The sequence below is a fragment of the Danio rerio genome, chromosome 7, assembly GCF_052040795.2.
Source record: "Danio rerio strain M-AB ecotype USA chromosome 7, GRCz13ab, whole genome shotgun sequence".
Classification (NCBI taxonomy): Eukaryota; Metazoa; Chordata; class Actinopteri; order Cypriniformes; family Danionidae; genus Danio; species Danio rerio.
This window is the reverse complement of record NC_141027.1, coordinates 32,925,531-32,947,088: the sequence shown is the minus strand read 5'-3', so window position 1 is coordinate 32,947,088 and position 21,558 is coordinate 32,925,531. Positions and strand designations below refer to the sequence as shown.

The following is a 21,558-nucleotide window of genomic DNA, read 5'->3' as shown; positions in this document are numbered from 1 at the left end:
TTTGTGTAAGACAAGGTGAATTTTTTAAACATTCCTCCCTTCTTCCCCTTCCCTTGATACAATTTTTTTCTTGTTTTCTGTTTTACTCCTGATCAAACAAACCAATATGTTTTACTACTAAATTCATTTTCATTTATTTATGTGCCTTTCTGTGTCTGTTTGCTTTACAGTGACCCTCTTTCTGGAGTTCTGGAAGCGACGGCAGGCCCGTCTGGAGTATGAGTGGGACCTTGTGGATTTTGAGGAGGAGCAGCAGCAGCTCCAGATCAGGCCAGAGTATGAGCAGAAGTGCACAGGCCGCAGACTCAACCGCATCACACAGGTACAATAATAATAACAATAATTGTCTTCAAAAAACACATCTTAAAGCAGGGGTGTTCTTTATATCTCCATCCCAGGCCGCAGACGTTCAAACTATTGATTTATTTTAATTTTTTTTATTAGAAATTGTGATAAATTTCCATCTGGGCAGCAGCAGTATATTTTTTTAACTTTTAAATGACATGAGAGCCAAAGCAGTGAAGTCTAACAATTTTATAAGAAAGTGAAATGTTTCATACATTGAGCCAAGCTGGATCTAAATATAAAAAGATAGGAACTGATTTTTCCTCATGCTAATATTATTATTTTTACATTTAGGAACAGCAGAAGGTCATGAGTTGCTGGGTTTTACTATTTTGTGTAATTTATTTTATTTTATTTTTTTTTTTAGATTTGCTTAAAATAGGTAATCTCATCTAAAACAAACAACATATACTTAGACACCATCATAAGCAGAAAATCAAGTTAACGGCAACAATTTACAATTCGGAACATGCAATTAATGTTAGTCAAAAATTATTATTCTTTTCTAAAATGCATTATTTCCTTGTGTGTTTTTAGCAGTATAAATATTACATTAATGAATGCTTTAGTTAATTAAAAACACTGTGGTTGAATGAGAATTTGAGATATCCATATTAGGAGTTGATAATTAATCAACATGGAATGAAAACCAACAAATCAATAGTCAAAAAAGCTAAAGATCTACATACTTTAAAGCAGGGGTTCCCAAACTTTTCAGCCTGATGCTCCCAAAATAATGATGCCAGTGACTCGCGACTGCCAATACCCTTTAAAGTGGTTATAAGTATACAAACTTTGCACACAACACACACCTATAGGCCCAAGTTTATTCATAATTCAATTTTGAAGAACGCCACTTGAAGACCATCCTCCATGTTCAGTTGTGGCCTGTATTTTTATGTACGTGAGTGCCGTAAATGTCTCAGAATGTTTAACCTGGTGTCAATCTGCTGTGTCTTTTTTCAAGCGTAATCACCCTATGGGGTCGCAAAAAACTGGAAAGGCGGATGGCTTTTTATTTGCTGGTTGTTATTATAATTTTTTTTTGTGAACAATTGTTTTTATTATTTCAGTTTTTGTTTAATATAGAAATCATAAAGCGTATGACTATATCGTAAAACAACCCCGAATCCCCACCCCCCACCCATATAGACTTATTCTATGATAACAGAAGTTAAAAGATTGCTGTGTTTATAAAAAAATTTTTAAATAAATAAAATAAAAAGACTACTGTTGAGCCAAATACAGAGTAGAAGTTAGGTAAGTACAAATAAACAACTATTACATCATGAGATATGCAACATGCATATAAACAGAAAAGCTGTACATTAGAAGGAAGAAACAAAGGATTTGACGATATCAGAAGCTAAAATCCAGGACTAAACCTTATTTGACTGAGATCCATGTATGCGTGCTGTTGAAAGTTCCATACAATTAATGTCCAGCAAAGATAGGCCCCATTGACGTCGACTCATAATATGAGGAGGGATCCAGCGGCAGTCCATTTTCTTAGCAGCTGTGAATGCAGCTTAGAGTAAGTTCTTTTGTTGCATTGAGAGTGAAGTTAGAAAAATTGTTCAGGACAAAAGCATACTGCAGTCAGTTCTACATCTTTTCCTAACAAAAATAAAGTGTCATGAGGCAGCTGAGACCAAAAAGAGTGAAGTGCAGGACACATTTTGTTTTTTTAATTTAAGTATGAACTACTTTTTAAAATTTTTATTCTTCTGTAGGTTATGTATAAAATTCTAATAGTTTAATAAAGTAAATTTTATATTTGGAAATTTCCAAGCGACCCCCATTTTGGTAACCACTGCTTCAAAGTACTGCTTTCTGCACTGATTTTAAGCATATAGCTTTTTCAGATTTAAGACATGTGCAGATAACACAGTTTTACAGAGCTGTAATCACATGATGATTTGTGACTGAAAATCGGCCTGATACACAGTATGTCATTTGCATTGTCTGAGTAAATATTTGCATATGGCTTCTGCTCGAACTGGTTTTGGCCACATCATTTAACACATCAGCATAACGCCGACTCCCAAGTCTTCTGCTGTGAAATCAGCTATTTGAGTTACTGCTCCATGCCTCACATGCTGTTCACAAATGCTCAGAGTAAAATGAGAATTATAGTCGGCGCCAGTGGTGTAGTGGTTAGTGCGTCGACACATGCACTCCGGTGCTCGCGGCGACCCGGGTTCGATTCCGCCTCGCGGTCCTATGCCGATCCTTCCCCTCTCTCTGCTCCCCATGCTTTCCTGTCTATTCTCTACTGTCCTTTCAAAAATAAAGGTGAAAAACCCCCAAAAAATAATTATAAAAAAAAAAAGAGAATTATGAGAGATTTGTTTCTTAAGTATTCAAAACGATACATATTCTGTTTTAAAAAGTGTTTTTAAATCTCTTATGCTTATCAAGGCTACTTTTATGTAATTTAGAGAACTGTACAAAAGCATGCAGATCCCTCTTAACTGGGTGCTCAGCCGAAAAAACACAAGGTGCAAATTAAATACTCATCAATGGCTCGAAACGTTACACGCTTTGTGTCAGCTTTTTTAATTTAATAAATTTGTATTTTTGAAGCTTTGGCGTTGCCGCCATTGAACATTTAATTTACTTTTATGTAGTTAAAATAAATATTACAGTTTAAATGACCATTTATTGGTTTAATATTTACAATTATAATTTATTCCAGTGAAAGATGCCATTCATTCATATTTTAATTAATTAATAATTAATTCAGAGCACGGATTAAGGTGCTGAAGAAACAGTGTTGAAATTGGTTGTGCTGATTGAAATTTGTATGTGGCTGAGCTGTTATATTTGAGGATTGTGAAGAATGGTGAGATCAAAAGACCAACATTTGTTTATTTCATAAAATAATGCAACATGCATGCAACAAATATAATTTTTTGACCATCTTAATGCAATTAATGCTAAATAAAAACACACTTTAAAGTTTACCAACCACAAGTGTTTCAAGTGATGTGCATGTCACGTCTGAGATGTTGATTATCATTGTAGTTTTGATCATCTGAGGACTTGTTTTCTACTGTACTCAAGCATCTGGTCTAATTGTGAAACTTCAACTGCTGATATTCCCTTTATGCTTACAGGAAATGGAACCTTATCTTCCTTTCCCCAGCAAATGTGCTCGATTCTGCCTATCTGGAGCAACTGTACTCTTCTGGGTGAGTTCACAAGCTAACAGTGGATATCAGTCATTATTACGGAGCTCTTTGGGTTACTTAATTCCGATTGGTCGCAACTTTGAATGATGCCCATTAAACTTAATATTTGACTCGAGTACACTGTAAAAACTGCTGGGTTCCACACAATTCCTTCATGTTATCAACACACAAATCAATTAAGTTAACCTAATCTTTCTTACAATTTTAAGTGGATTGAACATAATTAAATTGTCCCCAAAACTAACTTAAAAACTGTGTTGTTCCAAGTCATTTATTGAGTGTAATTCCCTGCACTGCTCTAGCATTTAGATGAAAACTGAGCGCATTTAAAACTTTTAAAACCTGACTTGAGCGCATTTAAAACCTGACTTGTTTTTGTGTTTGGTCAGACGTGTCTCATAGTGGCCTGCATAATGGGAGTGATCGCCTACAGATTAGCGGTGTATGCAGCGTTCGCCAGCGTCATGAAAGACAGTTCCACCAGTAAGATCCAGCTGGTTGGGTCACTCATCACCCCTCAGCTGGCCACTTCCGTTACTGCTTCCTGCATCAACTTCGTCATTATCCTCATCCTCAATTTCCTCTATGAGCATGTGGCTATCTGGATCACTGACATGGGTGAGACAAAACCGCATCCTCTTTTCACATGAAATAAGATATGGGTAAACTACAGTATTTTTTGATTTCCCCTTTTAGACACTATCTTGACTTGAACAATCCTGTTGATATCTATTGTTAGACGTCTGTTTGATTTTCACTGACAGCCCAAATTGAGTTTGTTTTAGTTAAGTCTGTCTATGTTTAGATGTTACTGATGTACTTATCCTGCATTACTTAATCTAGGTTGATGGGATATTTCACCCAAAAATTACAATTTACTCCCCCTTAAGTGGTTCTAAACCAGGGGTGTCAAACTCATTTTAGCTCAGGGGTCACATGGAGGAAAATCTGTATCTGCAATTAAAGCTAACAGGTGCTAACGTTGTCTTAAATGAAGCTCAACACATCATGATGCATTTTTTGAAAAATATCAGAGATAGCCTCCTAGGGCTTGAGGGTCCACATACGTGGACAGCACATTTTAGCACTTAAGTGGCTATTTAAAATAATTTGAATGTTTTAAATTTTGTTACTGATATACAGTGTCATCCTGCAACTGTTTTGCAGCATATGAAATGTCCCAAACACTATTTTTAACTGTCCAAAATCTGAAACAAATGTTGCTTTTACTCTCTGATAGTCAAAGCAAGTAAAAAAAGGTATGTTAAATATGCATTAAAAAACTGTCAGAAAATATTTTTTTATGTAAATTCGGACCACAAATCCACATAAATGGACATCACTTTTCTCTAAAAGTACATCGCATCAAAGTATGATACTTAGGTTTTTATTCTAATTAGGTCCCAATAAGCCCAAATAGCAAAGATAAATAAAAAATGCATGTTAAAAACACCTTGGGAATTAAGAGGATAAACCTGAACTGAAAGAGGGATGTTTCATGACCCTTTAAAGGGGTAGATTGCAAAAAAAAAATACATTTATTCTCCCTCAAGTGTTTCCAAACCCTTATGAATTTCTTAACACTGTTGAACACAAAAGATGTTCTTAAGAAAGCTGAAAACCTGTAACCACTGAATTCAATAGTAGGAAAATTTTGTGTGATTCAAACATTTAGAAACGAAACTTATGAGAAAGTTGTTGTTTAATTTTATTGATGAATTCTAAAATGAAATTCAATTATAAGCTTGGCAAGCAGTTTTTGAGAATTTGCTGTTTCCCCATTCAGACAGAATGCCCGAGTATACTGCCCTAGAGGCATTTCAAAGATGGCTGAGTGAAATGACTTGTCTTAAATGGACTTCGCTACTGTGGAGCTGTTGAAGCAGTAGAACTGACAAACAGATTCTGCATCGGTTCTGAGATTTGAAAAATGGCAGAGGATAGCTATATGTAAAGAACACATCATCCTTACAAATACCACTTAAATCTTAAAATAATCATTAATAAAGCTAGAAAAGGTTTAAGCAATCCACGACTGTTCATATGAACCGTGTTCACATAAATCTCTTGACAAAATCTATCTTTAAATGACTTCATGATCATTTGAGAGCACTGTGAAAAACCGGCCTAGCGCCATCTGCTGGTAAAACTAAGCGATGCATTTTGAAATTCTCCGGAATCGATTTCTAGGCGCCACGGTGGCTCAGTGGTTAAAACTGTTGCCTCACAGCAAGAAGGTCGCTGGTTCAAGTCCTGGCCTTGACTAAGGGACTAAGCTGAAGGAGAATGGATAAATCCATTTCTCAAATGATTTGTTTTGCCTAAGCTCTATTTAATAGTGGCTTTCAATTTCATCACAGACACAATCAATGTGGGTGTCTAGTGCACATTGGACAGGTGTTTTTGAATGGATACAAATGGAGGAGGGACTTGAGAATAAAATGATGATTAACGTCATTATTTTTTAAATATTTTTGTATTGTTTTGAGTCCTCCACTTTTTCATATTATGTCTCTGAAAATGTATGTGCAATCTCTAAGTTTAGTTAGTCATTATTATTACTAAAGAACACTGGGTGCTTTTTTTAATATAACTGACTGTACATTCCCCCCTGACATGTTTATCTTAAACAGTATGAAAAACATTTGCCATTATCTCTCATCTATTTTTAACCCTCAGAAATCCCCAAGACCCATCTGGAGTATGAGAACAAGCTGACCATGAAGATGTTCATGTTCCAGTTTGTGAACTACTACTCTTCCTGTTTCTATGTGGCCTTCTTTAAGGGAAAGTTTGTGGGTTATCCGGGAAACTACAGTTATATGTTTGGAAAGTGGAGCACTTTGAGAAATGAGGAGGTGAGACTCCATGAAATATTACTGTGCTTCACAACCTAATGTTCTTCAGCTGAATTTCACAATATTTTTTGACCTTGTATTTGTTAACTCTTCACTTTTTGAGGGAACCTTTTTTAAAGATTTGGATGTTTTTCATGTTTAGTGTGCTCCTGGAGGTTGTCTGATTGAGCTGACCACTCAGCTGCTTATTGTCATGGCTGGGAAACAAATGGTCGGGAACGTCCAAGAGGCTCTTTTGCCGTAAGCTTTACAATTTGACATCTATAATTGAGCTAGTGTCTGTTTTAATGCTTGAATATTTGGTTGCATGCATTTTAAGGAGGTCAGAATGTAGTTGTCCTCTAGACAGTTTTCAAATCCCATGTAACCGAGTGAGTAATGGTCCCTTGTGTCACAGACTTGTCCGAAACTGGTGGAGCAGCAGGAAAGGCCGCAGTCATCCAGAAAGCACGTATAGTAGATGGGAGCAGGACCATGACCTCCAGAACTTCAGCCAGTTTGGACTCTTCTATGAGTATCTGGAGATGGGTACGAGTTTACTCTGATATCCATTTTATTTTTTTGCGTTTCTTTTAAATAGTGAATAATAGTTTGTAGATTCACAAAATATATATTTTTTTTACAATACAGTACTCTTCAAAACCTACATTCATAAGTATTATTATTCCATAAAGTTTTGACATTCATTTTCTTTTCGGCTTAAGCCCTTTATTAATCTGGGGTCACCACAGCGGAATGAACCGCCAACCTATCCAGCAAATGTTATTGTTTTTTAGGCAGCGGATGCCCTTTCTAGCTGCAACCCACCACAAGGAAACACCCATACACACTTAATCACACACATACACTACGGCCAATTTAAATTTTAAATAAACATAGAAAAGAAAATAATCGCACTTGTACTCTGATGGGAATGAATTACATCTATAAATCTTTAATTTAGAACACAATTTGTATAGATTTATGGCTGGTTACGGATTTAAAGTAAAAAAAAAACATCATTGTATAATATGCTCTTTATAAGTACTAATAAACAGCCAATATCTTAATAATAGGCAGGTAATAAGCCATTAGTTAAAGGTGCAGTAAGTTTGACAGCCAGTGGTTGCACATCTGCTTCAAAACAAAATTGACGATGCCAGCAGGGGTCTGTTCTTCGTACCTCGCTTAAATGATCTAGGATGATTCAGCAAATCCTGGATCTTTTCATCTTGATAATTGATTTCTGGCTAATTTTGTTCTTTTAACAAGTTCGCGAATCAGATTAAAATGTCTAGATAAGGTGTGACCAACCCTGTTCCTGGAGATGGACCTTCCTGCAGATTTCAGTTGCAACCCATATCAAACACACCTGCCTGTAATTATCAAGTGGTGTTCAGGTTCTAATTAATTGGTTCAGGTGTGTTTGATCAGGGTTGGAGCTGAACTTTGCAGGAAGTTCGATCTCCAGGAACAGGGTTGAGCTCCACTGGTCTAGTTGAACTGATCTGAGATCGCTGCGCGTGTTGTGAAGGACAGATCTATTGATCCTCGAAATCATGATCAGCCATGCTACGATTGGGTGACAGCACAGCAGCGTAATGATAGCATCTGATAAATATTCAATTATCCATGTGAGCAAAATTACATAAAATTTGCAGTAAACGGTTTGTTAAATATGACACACAAATAACTTTTCACATTTGTTGTGAGCAGCAGGCTTTACACTTTCATGTGTCAAGTGTATTCATCATGTATTTCAATACATATCAGTGTATTTAGTTCTACATTTAGAGAAGATTTTCTTTATTATAGCAGCCTAGGTCTACACAAGTTTTTTTAATCGACGTAAGGAATAAATGGTAAATTAATTTTGCATCAAAAAAAGCATTTTGCTATCGGTAAAGGTGTCTGCAATTTTTTTGAAGCAATCAAAAACATGTGCATGACTGCATAAATTATTACCCTTTATTTATTTTTTATTTTTTTAAAGTCGAATATTGTGTATGAACGCGTTTATATCTAAAAAGTTCATATCAATATATTTTCTCTTTGAACCACCCGGTGGCAGTCTTTGTACTTTATTTCAGAGTGCCGATTGAGCAAGTTTTAATAATGTATCTTTGTAACTTTTTATTTATAGTTAAAAATATATATATTTACTATTTTACCAAGTGTATATAAATACTGTAAGAAAAATCAGCATTTGGTACCTACTTTCAGTATTATCTTTGCTTGAACTGACCCGATCCTGTTTATATGAAATGAACCTGCTCCCTAGCAGGTTTGAGCTACCAGAACTGTTGCTATGACAACAAGTCCCAGATGAGTTTTGAAGAACTAAACGATCCTGGATCATGTCAAATCGTCAATATCCGAATCCAGCTAATGGAGTAATCAATGTACAAAGAGCGGACCCCAGGTGTGTGCCTAGCTATCGAGCATAAAGGCTGATTTAAGTCGTGTTTTAAATAAATGCAATGACATGCAATACAAGGAATATTTTCCATACTAAAAGAAGTTTTTGTTTTAAACGAGACCTGAAATTTAGATTTTAGAATTGGCTTCTATTTCTTGCAGCTGAACAGCAGAAAACTGACAATGATCACCTCAGGTACACCTCATGTACTTAAATTCTAATAGTGCGAGTAAAAATGCTGTTTTACATGACAGTTATTGCCATAATGAAAGCAGATAGTTCACCTCACATTAATAAAATAAACCTCCTGAAATTTAACTTTAGAACTGTGGCTCAGGAACCAGGGGGGCCAAGTCGGAGCACTCACTCTGGTCCCCCTGGGCTTTGCGCTGGTTGGGGAAATTCCTAATTGAATTAAAACAAACCATTACAATTGACTTAAGATTGGCAAGCAAAACTCGGCACACTAACACATATCAGTGATGCAGCATGTACATGTAATAATGTTAGAGGTTTAATATGTATTAATTACATTATAAACCTTACAATTTTGTCGTATTGCAGTAAATGCACTATTCTGTTCTTCTGAATGGCTGCATTAAAATTTCTGTCATGTTTCTTCTGGTGCAAACAGCCAGATTGCTAATAACTGCTAATCTCATGACAGTATGTTGTTAGGACACAGGGTTACAATGTAGCTTGCTCTCCTAATGTTTACCTTCATAATATTTATATAGTTTGTTAATTAATAACCACCTTATGTGGAAGTCTGAATCCAAGTCTCGTTCAGCATAGTTTTTCAGATAGTAGGAATGTTCACTTAGCATGGTTCTTAAATATCTGCAAACATATTATGGTATTTTTATGCTTTAGAAGAGTCATAAACATTCATACAGCTCCTTTAAATAGAGAGAATTGGTACTTAACTCTTAAAATTAAACTAACTCTTAAATTAACTCTTAAAATATCTATAGTACCTTTCAAAAGTTTAATGTAACTAAAGCAAAGAAAAGCAATATAAAAAATGGATGATACATCCATAAAAGATCGTTATTATCTTAAAGCTCCTATAGATAAGTTGCAATGAATTTAAATATCTGGTTCTTCACATCCAAGAGGAGTTTCTCTGAGCATTTACTGGTCCTTCATCAATCATTTAAGACTCTTTATGTTTGATGTTTTCAACAGTGATCCAGTTTGGCTTCATAACACTTTTCGTGGCCTCCTTTCCACTGGCTCCTCTTCTTGCCCTCTTCAACAACATCCTGGAGGTGCGAGTGGATGCTTGGAAATTCACCACACAGTTCAGACGACCGATGGCAGCCAAAGCACGCAACATCGGAGCTTGGGAAGAGATCCTTAATGTGGTGGCCATCATGTCCGTGGTCACAAATGTAAGTGCATGATGTTTTTTCTTCTTCTCATTAGTTGTACTACCATGTGTAAAACAGAATGTGGCTGTTAAGTTTTTCATACTATATATATAGCAGAGGTGGAAGTGAGTCACACATGTGCAAGCCACAAGCAAGTATTGAGTCATAACCAGGGCCAGACGGAATCTGCGTACATTTTTTGCTATTTCTACGGAGAATTTTGGTAAAAATCTGCGGATTTCTGCGGAATTATTTTGGGAGTATCCAGCGGAGTATCATAACTAAAACCTTAATATATTAAATAAAAAGTAATAAATTACTGAATAAAAACTGAATAAATTCATATTTACTCATTTACTCTAGTAAATAAATAGAATTAATAATGGGCTAAAAATCTCCAGAAATCTGCGGAATTCTGCGGAAAATCTGTGGAATTCTGCACGCACAGATTCCGTGTGGGCCTAGTCATAACCTTCAAACCTCAAGTGAATTCTTGACAGACTCAAGTCAAGTCGAGTCACTGTTTATCTCAAGTCAAGTCAAACAGTAGCTTGGTCTAGCAAGTCACTTTCAAGTCAAAATCTTTTAACTTTTGCAATTTATAGTTACATATATAACTTTCGGTTTTGTATGTAATGCATAATATATAACAAAAAGGTATTTGTTTAACAAAAACAAGTTATTTCGAGTCTTTAACTCAAGTCCAAGGTTCAAGTCATGACAGTCAAGTCAAAGTTGAGTCTTTTTTTGAATAGTTGTCCAGCAAGTCTCAAGTCCTAAATTTTCCTCAAGTCCTAAAGTCATGTGACTCGAGACCCCCATCTCTGATATACAGTATACAGTTAAAGCCTCATGAAATCAAAATTAAAGAGATTTTTTTTATTTAATATCAATAAAACATAAGCTTCTAAAACTTGCAGTATCTCACTTCTGCCGATCTAAATCAAAAACTATTTTTCTGAAGTCACCTCAATCAAATATTCTCTAGTATCTGAAGTTGTCCTGCTCTCGACGACATTGCTACAGCTAAGATCTGTCATTCAGGGTTCACCTAAACTTATTAGAGAATAAATATTAGAGAATAAAATCTGCTGGTCACATTGTTGGTTTGAGCTCCATGTTTTTGTTGAATAATGCTATTGTATAATTAAATCAAGCAGTATTTCCACATTACTTAAACTGTTGTCATTTATTTTCCTCTTCTTTCTTATCATTACTTCAGGCCTTCATCATGGCGTTCACCTCAGATATGATCCCTCGTCTGGTCTATCTGTACGCTTATCACCCAGGCATTGAGGCCAATATGACCGGTTATATCACCAACAGCCTCTCGATTTACAACATCTCTCAGATCCCAGAAGATAACCTGCCTGAAGCTGGAGAAAACCCATCCTGGTTTAACAGCTCCACCATCACCACATGCAGGTGTGTGAGAGCTGCAGTTTGTGGTAGACTTGCACATCTATATACTAATTAAACAGCATGATGAATGTGTTTTTATGGCAGGTATCGGGACTACAGATACCCACCTGGCCATCTGAGGCAGTACACACACACCATGCAGTTCTGGCACATCCTGGCTGCTAAGCTCGCCTTCATCATTATTATGGAAGTAAGCATAATCCAAAGCACTTCTTTTCGCACCAGTAGATCGCTTGGTTTGTTCTGAAGCAGAGATTTAAAATTTTACAATGTGTCCATTTGTTCTTAGTTTGGTTTGATTTTATAAGGTAACATTTCTAAAAGGACCCAGATGGGATAAAACGGGTCACGTGAGTAAATTGAACAATCTCATTGGTCAGAAGTATTGCCAGATTGGACGGTTTTGAACTTGATTTTGCGGGTAAAAAATGGCATTGGCGGGTTGAAAAAATTTGGCCGGTTTTAAAATGTAGATGTTATATGCAACTTATTTAACAAAACACAACTGTGTGCTCCTACTCCATTGAGTTAGTAGTAGAGTTGGGTATTGTTTTTTTTGTTTGTTTTTTTGGATACCGGTGATAAATCATTACTTTTTAGCCACAAAATTAATCGACCAAAAAAAAAAATTATATACATATCATTATATTATATTTATATTACATTTATATTATCATTATAATTGAACAATAAAAATATATATTTATAATATGTTTAAAGTAAACATCAATTCATATTTTATATATTAGAATTTATTATATATTAGAATTATATTAATATATTTCTTTTAATCATTTGTTTGTTAGCATGAATGCAAGATTTGCATCATGCTATTAACATTACATTAGCTTACTAACCTGTGGAAAGGCTGTCATCAAAATCAGGCAACACATTTTTTTCTGGGTTTGGGGCTTGTGACTACTTTTTCATGGACATCAGTGATCTAATGATTGGCCTTAATCTGAATAAGACAATAATATGATGTAGGTGTTTACATAAGTTGCTTTTTGAATGTTACATTCCTGATTCCCAGTTACATATTATAGCACATAGATCCAGAGTCCACTACAGAGTAGATTTCGGTACCCAACCCTAGTTAGTAGTGATCAGTGCATAGCGCAAACCGCTTGGGAGGTGAAGGAAAGTTTTATCAAAATCTGACTCCCCTGACAAATCAAGAAATCTGACTCCCATTCGTGTGCATGCGCATCATACAGTGCCTGCAGTTAAACTTGCATTAGTATATCATGACACCCATCTATCATTTTTCCGCAGTTGACAGCAAGAACAAAAAAAAGTGTTGTCTTATTGACAAGCAGCACATAATCATGTTCAAATGAATTTAAAATGCCAAATGGGACAAATACATGCAAAAACATACTCTAATAGGTTGTGTAATCTTCACAGCAATAAGTGGTGTTTGGGTGAAAGGTGGCAGTGTTTTGATGTGGTCCGGTTGTGGTTCTGTGACTGCTGGTGTTGGTTAAATTATGACAGTTAAAGTAACTAGGTTAATTTTGATTTAATAAATTAAAATTAAATAAAATATTAATCTCATATTTTGGGAATTGTTGTGTGTTTGGGCTGGTTTTGGACAGCTTTTGGGCTGGAAAAAGTCAGCTATATCTGGCAACACTGTTGGTCAGTAAGAACTTGTTTATATACCTGGTTGCAGGGCAAGTTTTAAGTTGATGAATCCAAACTGGTTCAATAAATCCAAATCCATCCATTTTCAATGGCTTATCTTGGGCTGGGTCACAGGGCTGCTGTCTCAGCAGACTCTTCCTCCAGGGTATCCCAAAGCATTCCCAGGCAAGCAGAGAGACTTGGTCCCTCCAGCATGTGCTGGGTTTTCCACAGGGTCTCCTTCCAGTTTTACTAGCTGGGAACACCTCCAGATGTAGGCATCTAAGACTAGGAGGCATCCAAAATAGATGCCCAAGCCACCTCAACAGGCTTGTCTCTACTCTGAGCTCCTCAACCTAGTGAAATCACCATAATTGAGTATAATAATTCATATAATAAGCAATTCATATAATAGAAATAAAATATTAGCAACAAAAGACCTAATTGTCAATGACACTTTTCACAGCTGACTGGTCAGCTTTAGGGTTTGGGTATTATTCTAACTCAGATTAAAACCTGTTCTGGAGCAGGTTAGCAATGTAGCTCAAGTTACCACAGTGATGGAACTTTAACAAAACTAACACCACCCTCTCAAACCTGAAAACTCAAGTTCATGTTTAGCTTGAGCAAAACACATAGTTTACCTTGGTAAAAAAAAGTGTCATCAGGATTAACTTTGTTAGGTCTGTAGCACGATGACATACTGGATCAGATCCTATACATACAGTAGTGGACAGTTTAATGCCCATAATACTGCTATGGTTGGGATTAGGTGTAGGCATTAATAACTGTAAGGGTTGTGGTAGGTGTGGACATTAATAAAACTTAATGTAATAAGTAATTTAATAATTAATATAAAACATTTTTGATACATGATATTCTATCAGAGAAAAAGTTAAACTTTATGTTCCTTACGGAGACATGGCTTGATCAGAATGGCTCTATATCTCTTATAGAAGCTTGCCCACCTCATTATACGTTCTTGCAAAAGGTTCGCTGTGGAAAGAAAGGTGGCGGGATAGCCGCTATATTTATGCAGTCACTTTCATGTAAAGAGGTTGTTCTTGATGAATTTCTTTCTTTCGAATGTCTGGCAATAGAAATAATAGAAAGTAAGTGTCTTGTTGTTATAATATATCGACCTCCTAAACATAATCAGGGTTTTATTTCCGAGTTCTCCGAATTTTTAACTTTGTGTGTTACTAGATATGATAAAATATTAATAGTGGGGGATTTTAACTTTCATGTTGATAACAAACTTGATCGCAAAGCAGCAGAGTTTTTAGATATTTTATATTCTTTTAGTCTCACGCAACACGTAAATGGTCCTACACACAATAAAAAGCATACGCTTGATCTTATAATTTCACTTGGTATTAATGTTAACATAAATGAAATGATTGATCTAGCAATCTCAGATCATTTCTGCTTATTTTTTAACTGTCAAATTAATACTATACTTCAGCCTAAAGAAAAAATAGTTAGAAAGCGGTTTATTAACACCTTAACGTCGGAAACCTTTATTAATGAGATTCAACAAGCGCCTATATATTTTCGGCCTGAGATGAATGTGCACGATAAAGTTGATATCTTAAACGCGTTATTAAAATCAACTCTTGATACTGTGGCTCCGGAAAAAATAAAGAAAAGGAGGTTAGGGTTAAAAAAAAAAATGCCATGGAAGAATGATCATATTTGTCAGTTGAAGAGGAAATGTAGAAAATCAGAACGTCTCTGGAGGAAAACTAAATTAACCATACATCATGAAATTTTGCGGTCTAATATACACGAATATAATAAAACTATTCGTTTAGAAAGACAGTCTTTTTATTCTAAAATCATTAATGAAAACAGCAGTAATCCTAGAAAACTCTTTTCTACTATAGATTGTCTTTTAAACAAAAAAACAGCTAACTATTTTGACCAGCCTTCTGTTATTATGTGTGAGGATTTTGCTATATTTTTTAATAGCAAAATAACGCAGATTAGAACCGATATTATACAGCTTGACCAAAATTTTGTAGATGAATTGGGAAGTTATCCACAAAATAAAATGGAAAGGTTTAGAAATATTAGTAAAGAAAATATTATCCAAATCATATCTCAATTAAAGTCCTCTTCTAGCTGTCTTGACCCTATTCCAACTGAATTTTTTAAAAAGGTTTCAAATTGCTTGATTGACTATGTCCTTGACATAGTAAATGATTCATTAATGACAGGAATTTTTCCTAATGCTTTTAAAAAAGCTGTGGTAAAGCCACTTTTAAAAAAAACAAATTTGGACTCCACAGTTTTAAATAATTACAGACCAATTTCTAATGTTACATTTTTTAGTAAGATTTTAGAAAAAGTTGTATTGCTACAGCTCAATCAATTTTTAGATGAGCATAAAATTTGGGAAAAATATCAGTCAGGTTTTAGAAAAGGTCATAGTACAGAAACAGCATTATTGAAAGTAGTTAATGATATGCGCTTAAACATAGATAAAGGTAATGCATCAGTTTTAATTCTTCTAGATTTAAGTGCAGCATTCGACACGGTTGATCATTGCATTTTGATTAACAGACTGGAAAAACTTGTAGGTCTCTCTGGGATAGTTTTAAATTGGTTCAATACATATGTCACAGAAAGGACATTCTTAGTAAATATAGATGAATATACATCGCAAGAACACAATATATTATATGGTGTTCCTCAGGGATCTATCCTAGGCCCAAGTCTATTTTTATTATATATACTTCCTTTAGGTAGTATAATTCAGAAATATGGCATGAATTATCATCTTTATGCTGATGACATACAATTATATATTTCTGTTGAGCCAAGAGACACAACTGCATTGGAAAATTTGTCCAACTGCATGTCCAATATTGTGCAATGGATGACTGCAAATTTTTTAAAGTTGAATAAAGATAAAACAGAAATTCTAATTGTGGGCAAAAAACCTGAGCGAGAGAGGATTGAAGCAGAACTGTGTTCTTTAGGTTTACAATCAAAAAAAGAATTAAAGAACCTGGGTGTTATTTTCGATTGTGATCTTAGTTTTAAATCTCATATTAATCAAGTTACAAAAACATGTTTTTATCATTTACGAAATGTTGCCAAAATTCGTTCTTTCCTATCTTTTGATGATGCCAAGAAATTAATTCATGCTTTTATTTTCTCTCGGCTTGATTATTGCAATTCTATCTATACTGGTCTACCTAAGGGTTCTACAATGAAGTTGCAATTGATACAAAATGCAGCAGCCAGAGTTTTAATGAAATTGAAGAAACGAGAACACATTACACCAGTATTAATAGAATTACACTGGTTGCCTGTGCACCAAAGGATAGATTTTAAGATTCTTTTATTAGTTTTTAAAGCACTACACAATATGACACCTTCCTACATTTCCGACTGTTTAACAAAATATAATCCAAACCGTTTTCTACGCTCTTCTAGTGCTGGACTTTTAGAATTTTACCCTGTAAATCTGAGGCGATCTGGTGGCACTTCTTTTAGCCATTATGCTCCAAAAATTTGGAACTGTCTCCCCCTTGAAGTGAAAGAATCACCAAGTATTCATGTTTTTAAAAAGCGTGTTAAGACACATCTTTTTAAAATTGCGTATGATTAAACAAGTCTGTTAGGTGTACGCATTTTATCTATTTTTTTGTAGGTTTATGTATGTAATGTATGGTGTGTGCCTGCATATGTAAGGACTATTGTGTGTGTGATCATGTGAATATATACTTACATTTTGTGTACAAGAATGTTTTTATTTCAGTATATGTGATAAGTTTTTGTGGTCTATTTTAATGCTTTTGTTGTTGTTTGTGAGGCACTTTGAGTTGCATGTATGTTGGAAAAGTGCTATACAAATAAAGTTTATTATTATTATTATTATTATTATAATTCTAATTTCTAGCAACAACCACTCGCACATGCACGTCCACTTTATTTAACCTGATCCAGTATGTCATTTTGCTGCAGGTTGGAGTGAGAAGACGCTCTACAGTTCATTGCTCCATTGAGTCGGATTGCTTTTCTACCACATGAGTCCACGATCCACTTCAGATTTAATTTTTCACATCTTAATCAGGATATCTTCGACCGGTGGTGTCCAAACTCGGTCCTGGAGGGCCTGTGTCCTGGAGAGTTTATCTCCAACTTGCTTCAACACACCTGCCAGGAAGTGTCTAGTATATCAAGTAAGATCTTGATTAGCTAGTTTAGGTGTGTTTGATTATGGTTGGAGCTAAACTCTCCTGGACACTGGCACTCCAGGGGTAAGTTTGGACACCCCTGTCTTAGACCAATTGTTTCAATGCTGATCCAAACTAAATTGCCTTGTGATAACAAGGAATCTCCATGAGTAAGTCCCTTTAATTTCAGACTAGGAATTTGAGTTGAGTTGAATATCTCTGTATTGGGATATAAACCGTAATAGAGCAATATGATCAAGAAGACAAAATATAGAAAAGGAAATGGACATTGTTTTTCAGTTCACTACTATAAAGGTTTTGATGTTGATGTGTCATTGTTGAATAACAACGACACATGATATTGACAGAGCTTAAAACTTGTTTTTGTTAAAAAAAAATAAAATAATAAAAAATTAAATAAATTTAAACAATATTTTTTTAATTTATTAGACTAATTAAAAATAAAATAAATTAAAATAATTGAAAGTAAAATTAATTAAAATAATTAAAAATAAAATCAATGAAAATAATTTCAAAAATGTGTTAAAATGATTAAAAATAAGTCCTGAATGATCTCCACAAACATACTAAGCAGTGCAGCTGTTTTTTAACATATTCAAAAATGACTTTTAGTTTTTTTAAACTTTTAATCTTAAATTTTTTTTTCAATTATTTTCCCCACGTGTCACATGACCCCGCTCTGTTAAAGGCTGTGGCTGATCTCTACTTCTGTGGCCTCTTTGCAGCCACATCTGACCTCTGGTCAAGTTGGACGATGGACCTATTCTTGAGCTTTACTTTGCACTATATTGACGTTGATTGGAAGCTGCGCCAGAGATGCCTTTAGATGGCATCTACAGTAAAACTTATCAGTAAACTATGAGGACAATTTTTTTTTTTTTTAAATAATTGTTCATTAATTGTAATTTAATTAAAATGGTCAATTAACTGAGATTTTGATTTTAGGCCAAATCGCTCAGCCCTAGTAATTTAGTCCTCCAAACAATTTAACAATGTACTTTTATGTATTAAGTCGGGACATGATAAATAGAGCTGAGGTATGGGACTGTCCTGGGAAAAGTTGAATGTCAGGTCACCCTACTCTCATTTTTGGTCAGCCACATAAATCCCTCTTTCTTTGCCTTTTTACCACAGTTTTTTTCTCTGTGCCTTCAGTCTGTCCTGACAGTGAGTGTAAAATCACTAGAGGATTTGCGCTGATCAAGCCGATTGTAAATACGGCCTGAAACATGCACTTTTGGTTTTCTGCACACATGAATGATGGATGTTCCTCTGTTTCTTCTGCTTTCTCAGCATGTTGTGTTTGTGGTAAAGTTCTTCGTGGCGTGGCTCATCCCAGATGTGCCTTCAGAAGTGAAAGCCCGTATAAAGCGTGAGCGCTTTCTGGTCCAGGAATACCTGCACAACTATGAAGTGGAGAAACTGAAGATGCAGCTAAGCCAGAGTTTCTGCCTATCCACAGAAACGGCCTCACTGCTGCCCTCTAGTCCAAACAAACACCAGGTGATTTCTGAATGTGTCTGAACATCCTCAGGAGGACTACACTTAGATGTACTGTACACTGCAAAGCATGAAGGACTCCTTCATACTGTACATTCAGTGCTAAAAAATAACTCGCCCTCACTCAGACAACTGCCAGAAGTTTTACAAACAGCTCTAAATGTGAAACAACTATACGGTCTGCTTTCATTTTGCTCAAGGTTTATCAGAGAACGTCAGCTTTTGCAATGGATAAAAATGGCAGTGAATTCAACAGCAAACCTTCTGGAATGCAACCCGATGCTCCTCCAGGTGCTGTGAAGGCAACTCGTAAACAATCAGGAAAATCACCATTAAAAAAAGACATTCGGAAATGTTTTAAGAAGGCATTAAGTGTTTCTCTGTCCAGCTTGTTGCCATCTTTGATTTGAAGACATAATCTGCATGCTTTGCTCTGTATGTCTGACTGTGAAAGAGCTCCTCGTTGAATGTGTGTTGTCTTTTGTTTTCAGAGAAAAACCATGTTAGTGTCACATTTTATTATGAGCATGGACAAATTATATATAAAACACGTGTGCCATGTTGAGTTTAATATGTGATGCTCATGTGGTTTTTCTGTAAGGGCAGATCAATCAGATTATTCTATTTTTATTTAACATTTATTATTTGTTCCAGTGAAGAAACACTGAAATCTATCAGAGAAAATGGAGCGTTTGCATTATCAGAATATTTATATTTTATCATAGTTGTTTTTATTTTGAAAGAATGCTGTACCTTGCCACCCACACATATTGTTTAGTGTATAATTAAAAATGTTAAGTGTAATTATTTGTTTTTTTAAAGGATGCATTTATTATTTAGGGGTAAGAGCACTTGTGTTTTCGCCAGACTGAGCTCTAGAATGACTTGCTGTATATTTTCTGATGTGTCAGAAATTCAAGCCATACGCCTAAATCTTCAGGAATCTGTCAGGGTTTGTACATATCTAAGACTGAAGGAACATCAGTTCGACATCTTTTGTCTTTAAGACTGAGAAAAGTTTTTATGAAACTCTCTCCCCCTTTTGTTTTGATTTCTGCACAAATGCACTTAGGACTTGTTCAGATTTTTGTAATCAGATCCCCATGCATCAGTGGCTTTGATTTCCAGTTTGATAACTATATTTGATATAACAGAATGCTGGGAAAGTGAGGTGCATGAAGCTGGCATTGTGTGATTTCTAATTATTCTTCCATCAGCTGTATACAATGTCAATCCTCAGTTGGGTTTTACATAAAAAATGACTAAAACTGAAGAGATTAAGTTTCCTCTTGTAATACTGACCTGGTGCCAAGAGGTTTGGATATATTTTGTGCTGCCCCATTTGTTAATTTGTCCTGTAGCACTATTTATTACTGTTAAGATGACCATTCACTGAGTGGGTTAAAAAACAAGCAAACTTGTTCAAATTTTGTCCCAAGAGTATTTTCTAGTGTACTAATTCAACTACACGCCTTCTGTTTGCACTCGTACCTTCTGTTCGGAGTCGTACCTGTTCATTTCACACAAATCTGTTTGAAAATCCTCTGTGTATATCTTTTTTTGGCCTGTTGTGTAAGCTGACTTTCATGAACCCTTTTATGGACAATACCAATACAGTTTACAGAACTTTTTCGAATAGTGTGTGTTGATATATGTGTGGAAACAAAGCCTAGGTATCTATGTAGACCCGTAAAAACGGGACAGGGGCGTTATAACAATAATATTTAAACAAAAAAAAGCTGAGAGTTATGTATGTACCCATACCTATCCATAATGATGTTCATATGTCTGTGTATGTTGTTGGTTTGGCCTACAAATGTTTACAGGATGAGTTGCATGAATACGTGTGCAAGTTGAACGTCTTGAATTAAGCTTTTAAACAGAAATTACTGTTTGCATTCCAGCGAGGAGAACGTGCCAAATAAAGTCATTAAAGTTTCTCACGTTCAGCACTTGTTGGGCGTCCTCTGATAGCTACAGTGCAGTGAATGAACGCTAGATGGCGCGCGTGTTTCACTAGGCGCGCTCTTGACAACCTGTTGTGAAGCTTTCAAGTAGCTACCCAGCATTTCACAGCGCAGTTACCTTCATATAACGAGGTCTGTGATTTAGCAGTAACCTGTATCCGAATTATGCAATCATTATTAAATGTGTTAAATACGCAGAGCATTTCCCTCATTATTTTCAGACATTAGAAACTGACTTAAAATCAAGGATGCTTTCATCCAGACTTTGCTTGTATCGACATACCTACGTGCAACAGCATTTTATTGATTTATTTTTGCTGTGGAAGCCAGAGAGAGCGGACCTGCGATGTGTGTATGAATTATTAATACGCTTTCATTCGCACAAGCACACGCGCACTTGGCGGGGGGAAACACCCCTGATCCGGTTTCCATAGCACCGCCCCCAGGAGGCTTGCACGGCCTTTGATGGAAAACAAGCAATAAGCATAAAAGCTCAAATGTAGAAACTTACAATCTCACGTCACGTGCGCTTAACATGCGCATCAAAAACACTATCATTTGCTCCACGTGCAGCATTACTCAGATCAATTGAGAACAAAATAAAAGAAAATGTGAATGGAATGTGAACACTTTCCGCCCTCTCTAACCCCTCCCAAATCGACTGCTG

General features: G+C 35.5%; 1 protein-coding gene across 4 annotated transcripts in view; it reads left to right on the top strand.

The window, feature by feature from the left end:
* ano5b (anoctamin 5b) overlaps window positions 1-21,090 on the top strand; it is a 61,604-nt gene extending 40,514 nt beyond the window's left edge. For 3 of the 4 annotated variants that reach the window (XM_087259559.1, XM_087259560.1, XM_087259561.1), the window contains 10 exons: window positions 171-322; window positions 3,465-3,539; window positions 3,929-4,157; window positions 6,219-6,397; window positions 6,540-6,637; window positions 6,795-6,925; window positions 9,984-10,189; window positions 11,391-11,593; window positions 11,675-11,780; window positions 18,718-20,873. In XM_087259559.1, coding sequence (XP_087115685.1) covers window positions 171-322; window positions 3,465-3,539; window positions 3,929-4,157; window positions 6,219-6,397; window positions 6,540-6,637; window positions 6,795-6,925; window positions 9,984-10,189; window positions 11,391-11,593; window positions 11,675-11,780; window positions 18,718-18,948 — 1,610 coding nt within the window. In that variant the 3' untranslated portion in view covers window positions 18,949-20,873. Of the gene's footprint in view, window positions 1-170; window positions 323-3,464; window positions 3,540-3,928; window positions 4,158-6,218; window positions 6,398-6,539; window positions 6,638-6,794; window positions 6,926-9,983; window positions 10,190-11,390; window positions 11,594-11,674; window positions 11,781-18,717 lie in introns of all 4 variants that reach the window. The other variant, NM_001079983.2, reaches the window with a different exon arrangement.
* The last annotated feature ends 468 nt before the right edge of the window (window positions 21,091-21,558 follow it).